The 20,568-nt window shown below is 33.6% G+C and overlaps 1 protein-coding gene across 3 annotated transcripts in view; it reads right to left on the bottom strand.

Moving 5' to 3' along the window:
- NOVA1 (NOVA alternative splicing regulator 1) overlaps positions 1-20,568 on the bottom strand; it is a 141,157-nt gene that overhangs the window by 17,851 nt on the left and 102,738 nt on the right. For all 3 annotated transcript variants that reach the window (XM_084208460.1, XM_084208461.1, XM_084208462.1), the window contains 2 exons: positions 18,266-18,432; positions 8,001-8,072 (listed from right to left, as the gene is read on the bottom strand). In XM_084208460.1, coding sequence (XP_084064586.1) covers positions 8,001-8,072; positions 18,266-18,432 — 239 coding nt within the window. The remainder of the gene's footprint in view (positions 1-8,000; positions 8,073-18,265; positions 18,433-20,568) is intronic.

Here is a 20,568-nt window from a genome sequence, read left to right as displayed (position 1 = left end):
AAACATCCAAAACCAAACCCAAAATCAATAAAAGTGTACATATCCACAAATCCAAAACTAGGGGATAATACTACTGAATAATATGCAGTTACATATTGTTTTGATATAGACTATCTGAAATCTAGGGTGCAATGCTTCAGACAAAGGTCCCAACAGCGGCAGCTAACCTCTGGAAAAGGAAAAACCTTCTCTACATCTTATTCTCTAAAGTGCAATACACCAACCTGCTTCCATGATTTGCATGCAAAAAACACTCTTTTTTCACTCAAATCAGTAGGCAGAGACCTACTGTAATTGGTGGGTTTGTCCCACATCTATCTATGACTTCTCACTATCTGATGAGTTCTCAAAGCATGCAGAAGACAGACAATGCATCCAGCAGTCAGCCTAGCCCAGCAAAGTGTACACTATACCTACAAACAGTTTGTGAAAATGGAAATATTTCAGGTAGCACAAAAAACTCAATTAACCAACAAGCAGGATCTTCTAGGGCCAGGCCTAATCATACCTCACTCAATACCTGACAGAAAAACATGGTATTGCCTTTTCTACCTTACAGTCTGCTCTAAAGGATCTGTCCTGGTGTAACAGTAAGCTCTACAGGCTCAGTGGTTTTTTACACATTGTCATACAACCCTTGATCATATAAATTCTGAACTACTTGAAAGCCACTAAATTAAAATCCAAATAATTGAAAACCTTTATGTGACTGATTACAGCAACAGAGAAACAACAATACAGTCATCCAGATTTGCATTCTGGAAATTGCTCTGCTCTTCTGTTTTCTCTGGATTGTTCAAACAGTGAAGAAGACACTCAGTGACTCTGCCTGTGCACCTGAGAATATGGGTGGATTTTTCACCCAACAGCAGTTTTGAATGAAACAATACATTTACCATACTAAACCTGAGTATTAAGAACTCAAAGTCTCAGCTAACCTTGGTTAGATCACAGAGTAATATGTTGCCAGCTCTCAGTCTAGCTTATTTGGGATGGTATGTGAACATGGATATTATTTATAACACACAACTCATTTCAATTTTGTATTGATAAAGGAATTGTACTTAAAAAGGAACACAGAACATGGAGAAATTAAACACTCTTTGGCAAAGGATGTTTGAAAGCCTTTACCATCTTTTGACAAAGAGAAAAATGTGTACTCTTCAAATTTTTATGTCTAATGATCCTTTTTCCTAAGCAGATGGGACTTTTTCTTAGTATGGGGACGTGGAAAAATGTGAAAACCTATACATCATATCTACAAATATTCACAAATGAAAGAACATCTTAAATTAGGTGATGGACTTTGGAACTCTTAAACAACTTAAATAAGACAAGATGATGATAACCCTGCCAGTCTAAACAGAATGCATTCAATCCAAAAAAGCATTATTGTTTTACATGTTCACTACTAAATACTTTTAAATTAATAAATCCCATGAAAGTCATGAGGGAACTTTAAACAGTAATGATCTCAGCATCTTAACTGAAGCAATAATGATTTTAAAAGAAATTATTCGAATCAAAAGCAGGCTTCATAAAGTCACACTAAGATTTTTATGTTTTCTAAATCATCTAGGTCTTCATTAACACAGACTTTCTCTTTTTTTTTTATAAGCTTTACTTTTATATGTGGGTGTTTTGTTTAGTTTTGTTTTTTACCTTTGGATTTTTATCTGTGGGGGAAAAACAACCAGAAAATCTAACAACCAGGTAGAGCTTAAAACATTAGAAGATATTGATTTAAGATATTTATCCATTTTAATAGAAGGGAATAGCAATTCTGTTCACTACACTGAGAACATATATCTTTTTGAAGGTGGGATGAAACAGGAAACTAAGTGACTCTAATTATTATCAAGCAAAAAATTTAAACAAGATACAGGAACATGGAATCACATTTTTACTTACAGGACTGAAACTGGCAGGTCATTTATGACATCCTATGAATGACATGCCAGTAGTTTTCAGAGACTTAGCAGTAAGAATCTACATCCTTTCCCATTTCTCAGGAAAGTTCCTGACATTTCTGCTACATTTAAGACAGGAACAGTAAAGAGTGACCCCTATAATTGTCGTGCAGTGGGAGAGAAAAAAGGAAATGAGTATGAACCAAATTATTACCTACATACTTGTCCTAAGGGGAAAAATTGAAACAGACAATAAGAAGAGTAAAATCCTCAAACTGTTTTGCATATAAGACTTTTAAAAATTGTTTAAACATTTTATATAATTTAAATATATATCCTAAGGAAAAAATGCAACCAAGCACTGAGCTCAGATACTGCAAAATACTGGAAAAATAGTTAAAGGACAAAATAAATACATTGGGAAAAATGGTTAAAGGACAAAATAAATATATTACAAATAATGTATTAACATGAAGACCAGAAGAAAGTCTGCAGTTAGTCCACGGAGGGTAGGTTAATTCTGCTTAGAGTTTAGACATGAAATGAAGGATTCCAGCTGTATAGAAGCAGGAAAGGTTACCTCTAAACCACTGGCACCTCTACTGGAATCCTCTCACATGAACAGGACAGTAATTCTTCCTAGCCTTTTCTGGATATACCATCCCAAACATTATTAATTATGTGCCATCCACAGCGTGCCATAGGCACCTTGTAATCAAAAAAGGAACTCTGTCTTATTAAACTAAAACAAGCTGGTTCACTAAATACTTTATTCATGGTCCATATAGAACACTGCCTATTAGATAAAGTCTCTTTCAGACAGAATATTAGGTTTGTATTGTAGACCACTGACATCATCATCTGGATGTGAATAAAATGGTCATATTTATCAGTGATGAATCAAATTGGTTGACAAAAGGTCAAACTGTTATCTCAGAGAATTACCATAGCAAATATTCTTAGTAATCCAATTAAATTTATAACACATTTTTAATTCTATAGCACCTTTTATAAGAATGGTAAATAATTTTATATTGACTTTGAATTTTAATACAGAGGACTGAGATTTGGAAAGATCAAGTAATCCATCCAGCATTAGTCAACATGTGGAAGACCTCAAAGAAAACAGATTTTCTCAACAGTACCCCCAAAATTGACATTAAAATCAGGGAAACAAAAATAGATTAATATTACAGTTAAAATATCCAAGACACTATATTTTAAATAAGCCTCATATCAAAGTTCAAAGGCAAATTGAGATAATAACTCACTGACCTATGATGGCTATTGAGTATCCTGGGATCATCATTAAAACTCAGTATTTGTGCATTAAGATTAAAGTACTGATAAAAAAATAAACATTTGAAGCTGGTTATTATACATATTTTAAAAATCCATGTCCTAATGATAACAGAAGACTGAAACAAAGGTTTCTTTCCTATTTCTTCCTCCACCTCCCACAAGAAGTTATATGTCGAACATGAGTTCATCAGCCCTTTAAAAGCTGTCAGCATGCTTTACAGACTGCCTTTATTTTCAGAGTCTACCTTTCTGTGAGGAATGAAAAGATGAAACTTCTGCAAGCAATTCTGCAAACAGGAATAGGGTGGTTCTTTAAAGTCAGAGAGGGAGATTGGGTGCATCCATCATTAAAATATCAATTCATCTCTCAATCTCTAGTTATATGTGTACTATTATATCATGTTGCAAGCTATAGACTTTCCATAAAATAAAGAGGCAATATAAGACAAAAGCACAAATTCCAAATACCAAGATTTTAATAGCCATATGCTTGGGCTGTACCTGCTGAGTACAGGCAGTTCCAAGAACACTGGCTCAGTCCCATCATGTGAAAAGGTTGAAAAGTATTATTTATTACAGATATTGCAGCAACAAAATGAGATAGAAATGTTCAAACAAAAAAAGCAAACCTGAGGACTGAATGAACAAAATCTACACCTATCTGCACTCCAAAAAATTTATATTACATTGTACTAACTGATAAAATGAGATTTTCAGGTGCAATAACAAAGCAGCCAAATTGAAGGCATAATTGTAAAAAATACAAATGCCATGGGAAAAAATAGTGCTTTTAAAAAAGTAAAAATAAAAGGTTTATATAGCAAATTAATGACTCAAAGTTTGCTATGATAAATCCTATTTTATTGCTAAGCTTAAGCCTATCTAAATTGTAAGGCAAGGAAAAAGGACTCCTATCCATTATTCTCCTGACTCACTAATGAGTGTGAATGTGTGTTTTGGCCCTTTTATTCTCTTAAGCCAGCAGCAAAGGTCAGCAGTGGTACCAATTTCATGGAGAAAGGGAAGACTGGAGAAGGAGACATGCAAGTGTCCTTTACAGGTATACATCAAATAGACAAACAAGAAATAAAAGCTTAGTTTTATGTGTTTCTCCTTCTAACATTACAGTAACATCAGTAAAGCAGGCAGATAAAAAGAAAAAATAATCTTGTAAATGAATAAAAATATGTAAACGGTTTAATTATAGAAACACTAGTCTATCTAAAGTCAACTGTTAAAATAATAATTAAAACTTGTACCTTTACTGGGTTCTACAGAGGAAAATCAAGCATGTTCTATATGATGCTTAGTGCATTATTTATCACTTTAGAGATGAAATTACCTCTTGAAGTGTACTTTGGAGAAGTCAAATTGATCTCCTCCTCCTTGTAAATAAAAGTAAAGCTATATTCTGCCAGCTCCAGAGGCATCAGCAGAACAGTTTCACCGCTGTAGCTATATGTCTATCAGTGTTTGGCTATAAACAAAGCTGACCAAGCTTGTGAGGGTGTAACACAGAAGCTTTTAGTCTAAAAGTATAGAAAGATTGAGTTAGTTTCAGCAATAGGCAGACAGGAGGGAGAAAAAAAAGTTATTGGAAATTCTACTGCCTCTAATTCTATTGTCTCTTTGGTTCTTTCTTCCTTGGGAAGTTTGCAGTGTATGGATTTTTAATGTGAATAAAGGTCCAAGGAAGTTCCACTGAAAAAATACATTTACAAGAATAATATTGACAGATGTATAACTTCCAGGAACAAAGAACAACAGAGAAAAACACTTCCAGTGAAGAGGTTTCTGTTGCACCCAAGGCAACTCAGTATAATGCAAAACATGACAGTTATAAAGAAACTTTTCTTCCACTAGATAAGGCATTTTTAGAGACTATCCTCTCCTTGAGAATCATAAAACAAGTAGTTCACGAACACTGGATTTTTCCAAAAACAATTCATCAAAAGCTGAAACTGCCATACAAAGGAGTTATGACCTCATCTGAATGGAGGCAAAGTGAGTCATTAAAAGGAAGATCTAATACAAGCCAGATTTCCTGCCTAGCTTCCTCTGACCTCTGTTGGCAGAGCTATTTTCTTCTTGTATTAAAAAGCGTGTCTAGAAATTGTTCAGGCTCTGTCAGGGGAACACAACTGACATGCTTGTACAGCACAAGGCTCACATCAGCTGTTCTCATCAAAGCACAGACCTGACAATTCTCTAACTGCAATGACTTATTGGGGAGTTCTCCAACCCAGCTTAAAAATCTCACTTCAACAGCAACCCAGCATGAAGTATTGTTTAAAGTTTGCTTAATCACCTTTCTAATCTCTAATATAAAATTTCATCTTCTCATGATTAAAACATTACATAAAATTGAATGATCTTAAGCCTAATATGCTACCTTATCCACACAACAGAGTGTGCTGTGAATTCATCTTACACCTTAACACTGACTTTCCTGACATCCATCCAGTTAACTAAGCTCTCTCGTGTTACCTAATACACCATCTTGTGAGAAAACCCGTAGCTGAATGGTTATTTTCTATTGAGAGCCATCTTACACAGCCACAGATCAAAACAAACATTCACTGCTGTTCTCTGATACCCTCCTGTTGGGTGTTCATGTGGCTGCCGACAGGTTTGAGACGATTGTGTTGGAACCTATTTCATGTGACAGCCGCAGTGCAGATACTTGTGGATACCCTGGTGCTGAATGCTAATCGCCACTACAGCCTGGGAACAATGGCCAGTGACGTCACTTATCACCAGAATGAACAGAAAGGCCTTAATTGCCTTATCATGTGCTCTGTGCTTCCTGCTGGAATGGCTAGAAATCACTAGAAAATACGAGAAGGGATAAAATAACCATAAACCTGTACAAGTTACTATAGTTAATAATAAAAGCAGTTCCAAAAGTCAATTAGGGAACTCATTACTCTTCTTCATATATACAATTCTGATGCTGTTCAAAAAAAAGGTCTTGATTACTCGTATGAAAACTGAATTGAACACAGGTTATGAATAAAATGCATTAAAATAGGTGATTTGGGATATAGACAGGACACAAAGCATACATGGTACTTAGCTTGCGAATTTAGCTATATTACTTGACAATATTCTCATAGAACAACTCTCTATAAACATAAGTATTTTTAGCTGTTAAAGGTCATTGAAAGTTTATACACTACACTATAATTCTGATAACATAAAATTCATAGAACAGATGCAAAGTAGGTGCTTCTCTTATGCTAATTAACATGCTCAAATTGTATATCCTGTAAATAAAAGCTCTTCTTCCTTCTTCTCTAAATAATGATCATCAGGATATACTTATAATAAAAAAAAAAAAAAGTGTGAAAGGAAAGAAAAACAGTAAGAACCCTTTAAATAACAATCTCTGCACTCATTTTCAAAAACAACTAATTAAAATCAACAAAATACTAAAATTAAGAGAGAGAGAATAAAAGCTGAACAGAGCTCATAAAACACCCCTAGGTGTTGGCAAAGATTTCATCTTTGTCATTTAATGATGATGAAGCCAAGTAACTGTTGCTGGAATGGAAGCAGGCTGATGAAGAAGGCTTTCAAGTTGAAGTCAAGGATATCACAACCTATATTTTTCTTAGTAGTTGCTCTAGCTATACAATTTCTTTCTAAATTCCATTGCTTTCTGTATTTGACACCCCCTTCAATAAATGTCATGTGTTGATCAAAGGTATAGTGCTTTAATACGCTTCCGTTCATGTGAAATTGTTTGTTCATACACCAGCAAGGTCTAAGCAGTTCAAAAAATATCAGAGAATCAGTAATTAACAACAGTGTTAACTTTCAGGAGAAATTAGCTTGTGAAGTAAACTTTTCTCATATTTGATGTTATTTATGCAAGATCTGATAGCAACATTCAGCTAACTGAAACAGACTGTGGGAACTCTTAGCATATACTAAATACTTACATTATTCGAACACAAAGTACATTAACAGTACATCAAAAATAAATAAGGTATTTTTAAAGCATGAATAAGTTCTAAAAAGCATGGTATGTAGCAATTTTTTCCAAAATTTATAGGGAAGATGAAGATAATATGATAATTTGTGAACACAACCAACTGGACATGGACTTTTCCAGTTAAAATAAAAATAGATGAGTAGAATTAACACGCTGCTAGAAGGACAGTTTATGCATTTAAAAATATGATATGAATTAAACTTACTTAAATGTGTTTAGCATGTTTTTAGAAAGATTTAATTTTACTTCATTCTTCATCAATAAATTTTCATTTAAAATACTTTTATATTTAAATAATGCCCCTATGTTACTCTCCACAAACACGTTTCAAAATTCTGCAATAAAGAAGTCTGTTTGCCATCGCTGGGTTGAATTCCAGCTATTTAAGCATGGGTTTAGGGGTAATTCTATTATAATTTAAAACTAATCCAGGAAGTAAATACGTGTGTGCATATATACACAAACATATATAAACCAAGAGTTACTCTGTCTACAAACACATCAGTTTTGTATCCTTGCAATTAATCAAATGGAAAAAAAAAACCAAAAAAACAACCCAACTATTTCTTTGTTTTCATCTGAGATCTTAACGAAGCCCACCAAAATAAATTAAATAAAGCAAAATATTTTCCATTTACTTTACCAATTTCTAACAAGAGTTAGATATCTATGGTTATGGGTGTATATATGTGAATGAACGAATAAATCCTTAACCCACCATATCTTTTTCTCCAGTTTGCAAGCTTGTCACCCGTGAAAAGTATGGTGTAGATGGTAGGATGATACTGTACCTGATTGGCTCTGGAGGTGGTCATGGGATCAGATGGAGAGGACTTGGTGGTAGTTGGGGAAGATGGCAATGTCTGGGAACAAAGCAGTTCAGGAGCAAATCAACCTTTACAAGCCTTAGACTGAACAGTTAAAAAAATAAATAAACCAACAAAATAACATAACTAGAAAATTAAAAGAAATAAAAAATGCCTAAGACAAAAATCTTTCTCCTACTCATTGGAACTTAATGGAATTTAAAGTCAATCGGATAAATAATGCATGTAAATATGCATGCTTATGCATGTAAAAAACAAATTCATGACTTGAAATCAAGATGGTGAACTCACATAAATACTCAAAAATATGCCGACCACATGAGGAATATATTCTTTCCTCTCTCCTCCTCTTGGGGAAAATGAAGACTATAAGTAAACAAAAATTCCAGCAAGTTCAATGAGCACGCTAGAAACAGTTATCAGCCTATGAACAAACAGGGCCAATGTCTGAAAGAAGTTCAGAGACATTTACTCCGGCACTTTCTAAAGCACCATTCTACAGTAAGGACTTATAGCCAGCAAACTGTGTTCCATACCTTACAACAGTTACGCTGAAGCTACCGAGTTTCTGGCAATATTCTAACTGCTAAAATATTCATTGATCTTTTTTAATCTAGAAGCAGGCGAAAAAATGTAAGCATCAATCTCATGATGGATGAACATGCAACTAATACCTTCATAACAAATAACTACAAAATATTTATGATTACTGTTAAAAACGATCATTTAGTTGAGCAAAGGTCAACAGCTTATTATAGTTCTGTGTTCAAAATAAACACAAAAAAGAATTAATAGTCATATTTATTGATCATCTTTTCTAAATAAATATACATATGCTTAACATTAATTCTTGAACATATTGAAAAAGCACTGCTCTGTTTAAAAATTTTATATACACATTTCTCCTTTAAAAGTATTAGATTGTGACAGAAAAAACTCTTCTATTCTTTTTATAAATGTAGTAAAAAAGTAAAATTCCAATTTTCAAAACATAACATACAATACTTATTCAAAGCATGTTTGTGACATCTTTGCAATATATAAATATTATATCAAAAATTACACTATTTTTATGTCAAGAAATAAATGTTAAAGTGCTATACAATGAAATTTATCATATGCTCATATAGTTACTAACCAAAACTATTTAGAAATAAATAAAGCAAAATTTCACACTTTCAGCAGTTCTGTTACTTACAATCATTGACAGTCCCTCATAAAATAGGTATACATACTTTTGCACTAAAACTCTTAATGCATATGAGAAAGCTGGGACACTGTGAATGCATAAAGTTGTGTATTAGCAAAATATGGGCTTGTACATATGCACACACAAATATTTTAGATGTATGTTAAACAGTATGAAGATCCATTTTTCATAGTTTGTACATAAACAGGCAGTCAAAACAGGAAAAATAAAACCTTAAGAAACAGATCCCTATTTTGTGCTTCCAACTCGTTACTCATTGCAAAACAATAAAAACAAATAAAAACAGTTTAAGCATCAACTGGGACTCTTTCACGATGGTTATGTAGAAAATACTATCATGTATAGGACCTTTTAAAAATTATGCAGCTTGGCAAACTGCTGTTGGTCAGCAGGCACCCCACGTTGTAAAAATCAAGGCAATTATAAAGGATTCTCCCATGTCTTTATGTACCAAACATGGGACCATCAGGAGGGGTCCATTTGTGAGGGGCTAGAATTGTTTAGCAAAAGATGTGTCCAGTTCCACAGTGGTACACGGCTAAGCTTGTTCAGATATAGAATTATACTTCTGATTTTAGTGAGTTGATGCAGTATTTCTCTTACCAAAGTCTGAAATTGCAATGAACTGATTTTTATCATTTAAGGCTAAGCAGGAAAAAAATACAAAAAAGGACACCAAACAAAAGAAAAATCCCAACCAAAAAGAATGGAGAATTGTTTATTGTCCCAATAGGTTTTCTTTATTATAGCTAAGTATTAAAACTTCCATCCTGAAATCCCCAAAAGAAAAAAAAGATTAATATATTTTGACTAAAATATTTCAGAAAACTGATAATTTGTGTTATCAACACCACTGCTAACTAGCACATATAGTACTGTATGTTGTTTTGGTATGCTAGGTTGCTTATTAAAAGGAAAAATAATTTGTTCTACACAGTCGTTATCAAACTTAACTAGTGGATTTATAGGGAACACTTCAACACTGGATAATGACAATCACTGATACCACAGATGATTTAAGAAACTGGAAAGATCTCAGATTTCAATACATATCAATCTTCCTAGAGCACAGAAATATATGGCCGTGATGAAAAAAGGAGTGATGATAATCATTTCAGGTGACTCTTGAACTATAACATCTACTAAGTAGAAACATTTCATTATTATTTTAGCAAAAACCTGCTTAAAATACAATGGAAAAAAAAGGGATTAATAAATTTAAAAGCAAAGACTGTATTAAGGAACTAGAATCAATTATGAGAAAAACCTTTTATAAAAAAAAGGCTAAATACTGAAAATTATTATTTTTTGTCTTGTGTTATTGGTGCTTTTTTCCTTTGTATATAAGGTTGTTTGTATTTGAGGCTTGATCTTTCTTACACTGCTTACTGACATAACTACTTTTACTTTTATATATATATGTATATGCACACACATACATATATATATATATATATAAAATAATTGACAGTGTTTTGTAAGAATTAATCTATTTTCAAGCTTCCATGTAATTCTGAAGATACACCTATTTATTTCTCCCATATCAAAATAACACAAAGTGATTTTTCAAACATTAAAAAGTCCCCACTAGAAACAAGCATTTGGAGTTTGTATTGAATTTTCACTAGCTGATAAGTATTATACAGTCTCAATTGCTTTGAAGAAACTTTTCAGCAAAATTGCTCCTTAAAGAAAGTTGGATAGAACTCAATATTCTGACTTATTATGCAGCATAGAATGTTTTGGGGTTTTGCTTTTAAATTGGCAAATCTTTTGCATTAGGCAAGCACTCAAATTTAGTAGTTAGGTTTCTGACAACGAGATGTATAAACAGGTTAGAAATTGTAAGATGAATTTACATTACAAGTTTCAATTTTTGAGTCTGTTACTTCCATATGGTAATTGAGGATTTCCTGAAATTGCAGGTTGACTACTGACATTATAGAAAAAAAAAAGTTAGAATTTCTACCACACACCACTTCTAAAACTTGCAGAGTGTTTTTAAGGTGTTTCTTGAATAGTATAACCTAAGCCATGATGAATTTAAACTTCTGGCTTTTTCAATACTATTACCTTTCCTACTACTTATGAGACAATTAATGACTTGCAGGCTACAGTATGTTTGTTCCAACTTTACCCTTCTAGAACATCTATTTGTGAAAACAGATTTTAAGTACTTAAAAAGAAGCCTAATTTTAGAAATAAAAGTCTGTTTTAGTCATATTTGAGTTGTAGCATCTCCTGAAAGTCCAAGAAAATACTACTACTCTTTTGTGCTCAAGCACTGACTGTACTGTGAGAGACTTCTCTCAGGGAGCACAGCACACTAACAGGTGTGCAGAAATATGATCAAATCATCACACTTCTATTCTTGATATTTTTTGATTAATAGAGTGAAGATATAGCTGTACCATGGCAATATAGATTACTTACAGTCCATCTGCATGGTGTTTCAAAAGGTCTCTGAGTCCTCTTTTGATTACCATGACACCCTTATATACATATTTACACTACAGAAATTTCAATACTTACACCATGGATAATAAATATTAAAACTGTACTGAGACAATTAACTCTCAGTACTTACTAGTATATTAACATATTTAGGACTAGAAATAAAAGGCAGAAAATGAAATATTATTTCAAAGAGGCTTACAGACATGAAAGCATAGAAAAAACATCATTTAAATGTGAAGGTGAGACTGTATTTACAGCTTACCATTTTCTAGTTTTTCACTGCAAAGCTGGCCAAACAAAGCAGATCATGGTAATAACATTACCAGCAATAAATAACTATTACAACTAACCTAATACTGAGTTTCAATCCTGCATATATTAATATTGGTGCTTTTAATCACTTAAATTACTGTAATAAAACTAATTTGCTTAAGTCAATATTTTAATGCACTTTAGGAGAAGGTGATATCTTTGAAAAAAAATGTATTAAGTTTAAGACCTTCTGCAGTTAAAATGAGAAACAGAGAGAACTGCGAGGTCCCACTGTTCTGCACAACCTACAAGACTGACTTACTAGACCTTCAACACTATCAGAGATAACAGACTGCTGCTTTGCTAAACAGCCTTCTTCACATCTGCTGTGATCTCCTTTAATCTGTAACTCTGCCAAAAGATTCTTATCTTGGAGATGACTATATAAATATATAACATATTTTAAAAATATAATTTGGATAAAGAAATAATGAAGAATTAGTAATTTGCTTACAATTCAGACTGTAAAGAGGCTACTTGGATGGCTTCAGTGACCTATTTTTTTTCCTACCTTATCATTTCTGTAAAGAACAAATAAAATAAATTTTGATTATATTTCAGTCTCTTTGCATTTGGTTTTGCTTTTGAGCAGGAGAAGAGACAGGGCATAGGGAAATACAAAAGACTAAGAGGTAAGTCATCTGTATTTATGAACACTTGGGAACCTGACTTTGAGAAGGGAAATAAGTATGGTTGAGTATGATTGTGAAGAAAGATTATCTCATGTTTTGTCAAAGACAAGAAGGGATAAGAAGCTTGAAGCAAACCACCAGGTTCCATTTGGATCACCAGAGCAACTCTGGATGAAAGGAACAATTTAGAATGACTATTACAGAAAAAGGGACAGAAAAGAATGAGGACCCCCTCGTTCATCAGAACTTGTCACAGTAACAGAGAACTACTACAAGATCTGGGGCTGTTACATAGAAATAACAGTAAACCGAAGTATGTAACTAGGCACAGCCATGAGAAATCCTATAAAATAGGGGTTTAAGATTCATTCTAGAAGAGAAGGTTACCTCTTCATTCTGGGATGCTTTGGGATACAGAAAGATACACCAAAACTGCAAAGCTATCAGAAGATATGAGAGAACTTAAGAATTTTCTGAAGAACAAAAACACTACTGAAAATTTATGTCAAGTTGAATGCTGCAGTTCATACCCCAACAAAATATTCTATCCTCATTCCACTTTTGAAGCACAGAAGAGTTAATAAACAGCTACAAAGCTGATTGCATTCATAGACAAAGTTTTGCATAAATATTGAGACTCCATTCAACACTGCTGAAATAAAATAGAAAATAAAACTAGTGATCTGCCAGCAGAATTAAGCATATGAGGGACAGGATAAATTACACAGATTTTTGTGGAATACTAAACTTTTGCCACTGGATTCATTATTTTTTATTTCAGATCAACTAAATAGCTTTTTTCGGTTCTTGCAACTTATGAAGACCCCTGCATATCTTACTATACATTGCAGAATGATAACTGGTGTGATTTTTCACCTCTGTTCACAAGTGAAAAACGTTCATGAGAAGTTTTTAACTAGAAAAACTGAAAAAACACTGTGATCTATGAAGCTACTTATTTTTTGTTTAAATGAAAACTCTAATTTTCTCATATTCTACAGTCTAATAAGACTCCTCTAGGCGAAAGACTTTTTTCTTCAATGGATGATAAAGAAAAGAAAGGCTTCTCAGAAGGGATAGGCTATTTAAGAAAGCAATGAAAGTTTCTTCAGGAAGGAAGAATCTGAGTGTATTGGCAGATTAAGAACTGAATACAATCCAGCAATGTGTACGTGCAGGCCAGAAAGCAAACTGCACCCCAGGCTGCACCAGAAGAAGTGTGTCTAGGAGGATGAGGAGTGATTCTGTCCCTCTGCTCTCGTGAGACTCCACCTGCAGTGCTGCATCCACCTCTGGGGCTCTCAAGATAGGAAAGACATCTGGAGAAGATCCAGAACAGGTCCACAAAGATGATCAGTGATTGCAGCACCTCTCCCATGAAGACAGGCTGAGAGAATTGGCATTGTTTGTTCTAGAGACAAAAAAGCTTCTTGGAGACCTTAGAGCAGACTTTCATCACTTAAAGGGGGCCTCTAGGAAAGACTGGGACAGACTTTTTATCAGGTAGCATAGTGACTGGACAAGGGATGAGGCTTTTAAAGTGGAACAGGTAGATCTAGATTAGATGTTAGGAGGAAGCCTTACTGTTATGGTGGTGTGGCACTAGAAGAGGTTGACCAGAGAATCTGATCCATACTTGGAACTGTTCAAAGCCAGGTTGGATAAGGCATCCTGGTCTAGGGTTCCTGGCACAGGGGTTGGATCTTAATGATCTTTCATTTGCCTTCCAACTAAAATCATTCCATGATCCTATGAAGTCTACTGAGCCTTTATAGTCTGAAAAACACATAACTCAAACCAACAACCCTGTCCTCCATTTAAGCCAATATTTTCAGCTGTGTATTCTTAAACTCAGGTTCTATATAGGCATTAGAAAGAAAAAGGTTTTATTTAAAAATTATTAAGTTTTCTTTTTTGTTGTTGCTCAACATTTCTGGAGTAAAAGCAGTAGTTTTTAATAGAGGAACATGAAATAACAGATCTGAGTTCAAACAATAACTTTTGTAGATTTTGAATAAAATAACTGGGACCATGATTAATAAACGGAAGTCTAACTCATGACATTAATTATCTATCAAAAAAAGCTGAAGTGAAACTGGTTCCAGTGAAAGCTTTAATTGGAAGTTCTATACATGAAAGTTTATGTATACATTAAAGTTTTCTTCCTTGATTTAGGAGGAGGAAATTCTAAATCCTTTTCTATGTTTTAAAAGACCTAAACATTTCATAGAATCAAAGAATCATTCAGGTAGGAAGGGGGCTCAGAAGGCCAAACAGTGCAAACTCCTGCTTGAAGCACTGTTATCTTTAAGATAGGTCCTCTTTCCTTCCATAAAATGCACAGTTCAGCAATGGCCATCTCTGTTTCCATGTGCTTCCTGACAGGCTGCTACAACATCTGCTAACTGCTACAACTGAGAGCCGGAAGAAAAATTCAACTAGACTATAAAAAAATTGCAATAACTTCTGAAGTAGGTGATAAAACCAATTTAAGCAGCCTTTTCCATTGTTCATAAGAGTTGCTATTAATTTAGTGGTGAAATTTAAAGCTTTGGATGCTGATTACAAAGACTAAACAGCTCAGGCTCATGATGAAAACATGTTTTTGTTCCTGTGAGTTATGATCTGGTTTGAAAGAGTTTGTATGACACTAATTAATAGAGAGAAAATGGAGGCTAAATGCTCATAGCAGTTTCTGGAAAGAAGAAGGGCACAGGAACCAGTTGGTTATTGTTTAATGATACTTATAGAAACAGCAGATGGCTGACATCCACAGAGATTGTCTATGCAGTGTAGATATAAAAGATACAAACATTTGTCAATTAAACATCTATCAGACCTACTTGGAGGAGAGAACTCCCTGGTATCTACTGATAAGTCCAAAGGATTAGGAGAGACAAAAAAAACAAACTGGAGAAGGCTCAAAAGGAAGCACATAGATTTGCCTTCAAATCTGCTGCAGCTGAAAAAGCTGAAGTTAAAGGGAAGAACATTCAGACAGTGATTTCCACTAGCAAGAAGAGATGCCAGGCCAGAGTCAGCCTCCCTGTGTCCCGTTCCTTTCCAGAAGACAGAAAGTGCTGAAGTTCAAGTAGCCAGCAAAGGCTTTACCTACTGTCTTTCTTCATTGAATGTACAACCAGAAATTTTCTTTCTCAGCTCCCTTCCCCAGGGTGAGCGTTGATAAAGCAGCCCAAGACAGAGAAATTCCAACAGAGAAATGAGAGCTGCATGCTCATACAGACATGAGTGGCTTTACAAGGCTTCAACTACTGGAATCTTTATTGATGGAGTGATAACTACATCTTCTTTTTGACTGAAACATTTTCAGAGTTCCTAAATGAAAGTAATTTTTTTTAATTTATTTCAGATCAACTTTAAATTTTCTTCTATCTGCAATGTAATACTTTGTGTGCCAGTGTTCTCGGGCAACATTCTAAGACTAGAAGAACCATGTAAAATTTTGCATAATGGAAGAAATTATAAAGAATAAAGCTTTTTTTTAAAAAAAATCCAAATTACTAGCATTAAAATTTTACTGATAACTTTAATAGAATTGTCATATTTATACTCTCAAGAAAATAAGAACACTGGAGTTCTAAATCATGGCAACCTGTTATAAAATATTATTCACTTAAATTTTAAAATCAAGGTAGTATATCTTTCATTAACGTACAGTATACTCTGATACTGAAGGACAGATTAAGTCACTCTAAATTCTACCTAAAAACTGAGCTAACAATTTCATCTCTTGGTAAAAATAATGTATTTTAGGTTTGAGTCAATTTTAGATTGAGTCAATAATTATAGTGTATTAATTTATCATGAACAGATATTGCCTCATTAAATAGAATTTAAAAAATTCTTTTTGGTTAAAGTTGTTTAACATATGTACATGCATATCCCCAAATATCTGATGTTATATTATGCACCTGTATGTATACAAGTAATATATTTATATTTTAAGATGCAGAGCTATTATACATTGTACTTTAGTGTCTTAGCTTCATTAGCAATGACTGCATTCACTAATCCATCCCTTCAGAATTTAAGTGAACTTAACATTTCAAACCGACAAACCCCAAACTAAACAAACTTTCAAAAAAGAGGAAAAAATTTAAAAAGGAAAGAAAACCAGCAACAACTAAACAAACAACCAAACCAAACCAACCAACCAATCAAAAAACAAGCCCCCAAAATAAAAGAAAAACAACCTCAAAAATTTTGCAAATACATTTTCTGAAGAAATAGTGTGGACAACAAGATATTATCATCTTCAGACACAAGAGAGTAATTATTTAGGCATTTCACTAAAGAGCTCTGTAATCTAGTTTCTCAGGATCTTACTGACTTACCTAAAAAACTAGCTTCATTTCATTTCAAAAGGGGAAAACCACTTTTTATTGTAATAGAAAGCACTCATTTCCCACTGGATTAAGAAATATTGGCATAAAATCCAATATTTTATCAGCAGAAAAGCCACTCAAAATATAGATCAATTTCAGAGCTTTCTCTATCTTTCAGGCATAATTATTTTCATGTCTAATAATTGAGAAACTAATCTTAAAATTGGGGGCTTTCTTTTTATTATTTTCTTACAAATTATCTAGAGTAATTTGTATGCAACATTATCGCATACAGCAAAAAAAAAAGTAGTAAATATTAGAAATCCTATAAATGGTTTATGCACAGTTTCATCCATCTAAAGCAGCCTGTTGCAAACTCATCCTGATCAAAAACATCTTTATATAAGCATTCTGTGTATGTCACTTTATACAAAGTAAAATAATTGCACACAGTAACCAAATTATAAGAAACTGAACCTTACTAGCGTAGAAGGACAATACAATCTTTTCCCACATAGGATAGATGGGAAACTAAAATCTTTCCTCTACAGGATAGAGAGACAAGAAAACATTTTATTAATAACTTTAAATCCTGCATGAGGCATATTTCCCATTCTCCTTACAGAGCAAATTTTTTAAAATTAAAATTTGTATGGAAAATCAAAGAATAAAGAATTAGGGCAATAATAGCTTGCAAATAGTTTTTGCAGTACCCAAAGATTTTGAATGAAGCCAGTAAAAAATAGGCAAAAAGATGCTCAAAATTACCATAAAATAAAATTGTAAAAAACTTCCCAAGCAAATTATCCTTATGTTTTCAAGTTCTCACAGGTAAGATATTAAATTATCTAATTTAGGGTCTAAAAAAGAAGTTACCTTTTTTCTTTTATTTATATACATAAATGTAGAGAACATTCAGTTAACCTGTGATTTTTAGTAACACTTAAGATTTACAGAGGGGTCACCATTTAAGATTAAAATTCAGCGATCTTTAACTAAGACCTAGAGGTCGATTATCACCTTATACAGTAAAGAAAAGTTCATGAAAAAAACCACATTAGAGCAAGGCATTGGAATTTATAAAGCACTGTCTAAAAGAACTGCTGAGAAACACGGAACATGTAAGTACAAGGAAAAAAAGAGTACCAGCAAGTTAATAAAGTCTAAAACCACATTTTCTTAAAGAACACGTTATGTTTACCCCTTCCAGCACTAAAGCTTTAAGACTTCTAAGGAGCAGTTGTGACTCTCTATTCCCAAGCAAAAACTCACTTGTTTGATGCGGTCTGGGTTAACAGTGGTCTGAGGCTGTAGGATGCTGACAGGCTCTGTCTTGGCCACGTTCTGAGGCATTTCCCGAATCTTCTCTGCGATGAAGCCATGAACTGCATTTAGTGCTTCGACTGTTCCCTGGATCAGACACACCCGCTCCGTAGTACCTGCAAACACCACAAGTCACCTGAATGGTGGGGATTCTACAAGGTCCCACAAACTGCTTCAGTTAGGGCACAAGGATGGCACTCAGAGGCAATTCTGCAAAACCAATGAGCAATAACTCCCCAAAAGCACAAATGAGATATTTCCGTAAGATAACGTCCTGATGATGTGAAGGCATTGCAAACAACTATTGGTGTAGATCCCACAATCACTAACTTGCCAACTGGACAACATCAGTCAAAATACTCATAGCCTTCTTCCAAAATGAAATTGTTCCGTTTGTGCTACAAAAAAAATCAACACCAGTTCTTATCTATTGGTTTCTTATTTAAAAGCATCTAAAGGATGGCTGAAGATGGATGCAGAACTGTTGAAAAATAGCTCCTTGATTTTTTTTTTTTTAATGAGACTGGTTTTAGATGATTTTATATTACTTTATAGAAAAACAGGGCTATTTTACATACTGGGTTATACTTTGATACCTTCTCACTAAACAAATATAAAACCTCCCAGAACCAATCCTAAGGGTAAGAGTGTAACACTTCACTGAAACAACCCATGTTCTGTATTCCACATATCAAACCACTTAAATAGGTTCCAGAAAATCAGTTTTGACTTGAAAAACAGGATCTGACAAGAGCTGGGAAAAAACTCCCCAAATCCCTCAAAACAAACTTATAAAGGAATATTGTACTTTCCAATTTCATTCTGCAGGAATACCAACATAAGATAACCTACACGCTCAAGTAAGACTGCCTTAAAATTTCACATAACCCATACTTTCAAAAACATATTCTTTACAGTTCCAACATACACAATTTTTTTATACTCATTACCTCATCACTGTTTATATTAATCACTGTTGTCTTCAAATATCAGTAGAAAAGTTCTAATACCAGAAGACAACTATAAAATGAACTATCAAGATATTGGTGTATTCCTAAAAATATAGTAGTACCATAATACTGATTGTGTTGCAAAGATAAGCCAGATACATATTTCTATTCAACGCCAGTCCATATTTTGCTTCAAGACTATGGAGAGTGGGAGCAAAATAACAAATCTGAGCCATGGCATTAGCACAAAAATAAGTAAAATAATATTCTTCATTGATATACTCCTAGTAAATACTATTGATATAAGGTCACAAACTAATCTTTCTCACATAAAATTCATTCACTCTACCTAAGAAAATGAAAATAACAATGTAATGATGAGGCAAACACCAACAAGTTTGCAACAGTTTCTGAAATTCACCACATGTTGGTTGGCCTCATTTCCACCATACAACCTGCATGGACTCACATAGATTAATGTACCAGAGTAGTAAGCAACCTTCTCCATAGAATTTCCTTCCTATCAATTTTATGTCTATATAAAACATAAAATTTATCAGCTTTTATCATCTTAAGATATGCTCCTTACAAGAGTGCAACATGGACTTTAACAGAGAACAGTGCGGCAACCTTAGGAATTTCCAAGAAAAAAATTAGGTTTTAGTAGTTTATACTCTTCACCTGCTTCTGTGAATGATCTCTAGTATTAAATATTTTATTACTTGAACATAAAGAAGCACACTAAGAGCCTTGCCTGTTCTTAAGATAACATATTCACATATACCTAAAATCTGATTTTTATCTTAAGTATCAGGTAATACTGAAATTCAACACTGGTAGAAGCGCTACAGCAAAAAAGACAGAAATAAGACAAAAAAAAAAGTGTGTTTCTATTAAAATATGTTATTTAAAAATAATTAAAATTTGAATTAAATCATGTCAACCAATATGTCAAAATATGTCAGATTATTAATCCTTAATATAAAATTAGAATGTTTACACTCTTAACTGCAAGTTATAAAAGTCTCCCAATCAAATGCATATTTCTCAAGAGGAACCTTTTAAAAATATTTTTGTGACCTCTTACAGCATCTTTTCAACAAATCAGCTTCAAAATACAGCTAATTTTCTTTTCCAAATGCTTTCTCAGAAAAGGAAGTTTGGCTGGCACGAGTGCAAGTCACCACAGCAAATGAAACTTGCTTTCTAGACCAAGCTTTCTTAAAGCCTTTTTCCTTTTTCCTCCTTGGCTCCCTCCCCTTTTGCAAACACCGCCTGCGGTTTCTGCGTAAAGCAATCCAG

The sequence above is a fragment of the Fringilla coelebs genome (assembly GCF_963513975.1).
Source record: "Fringilla coelebs genome assembly, chromosome: 6".
NCBI lineage: Eukaryota > Metazoa > Chordata > Aves > Passeriformes > Fringillidae > Fringilla > Fringilla coelebs.
Note: the sequence above shows the minus strand (reverse complement) of the source record. Positions and strands in the feature narration are given on the sequence as shown.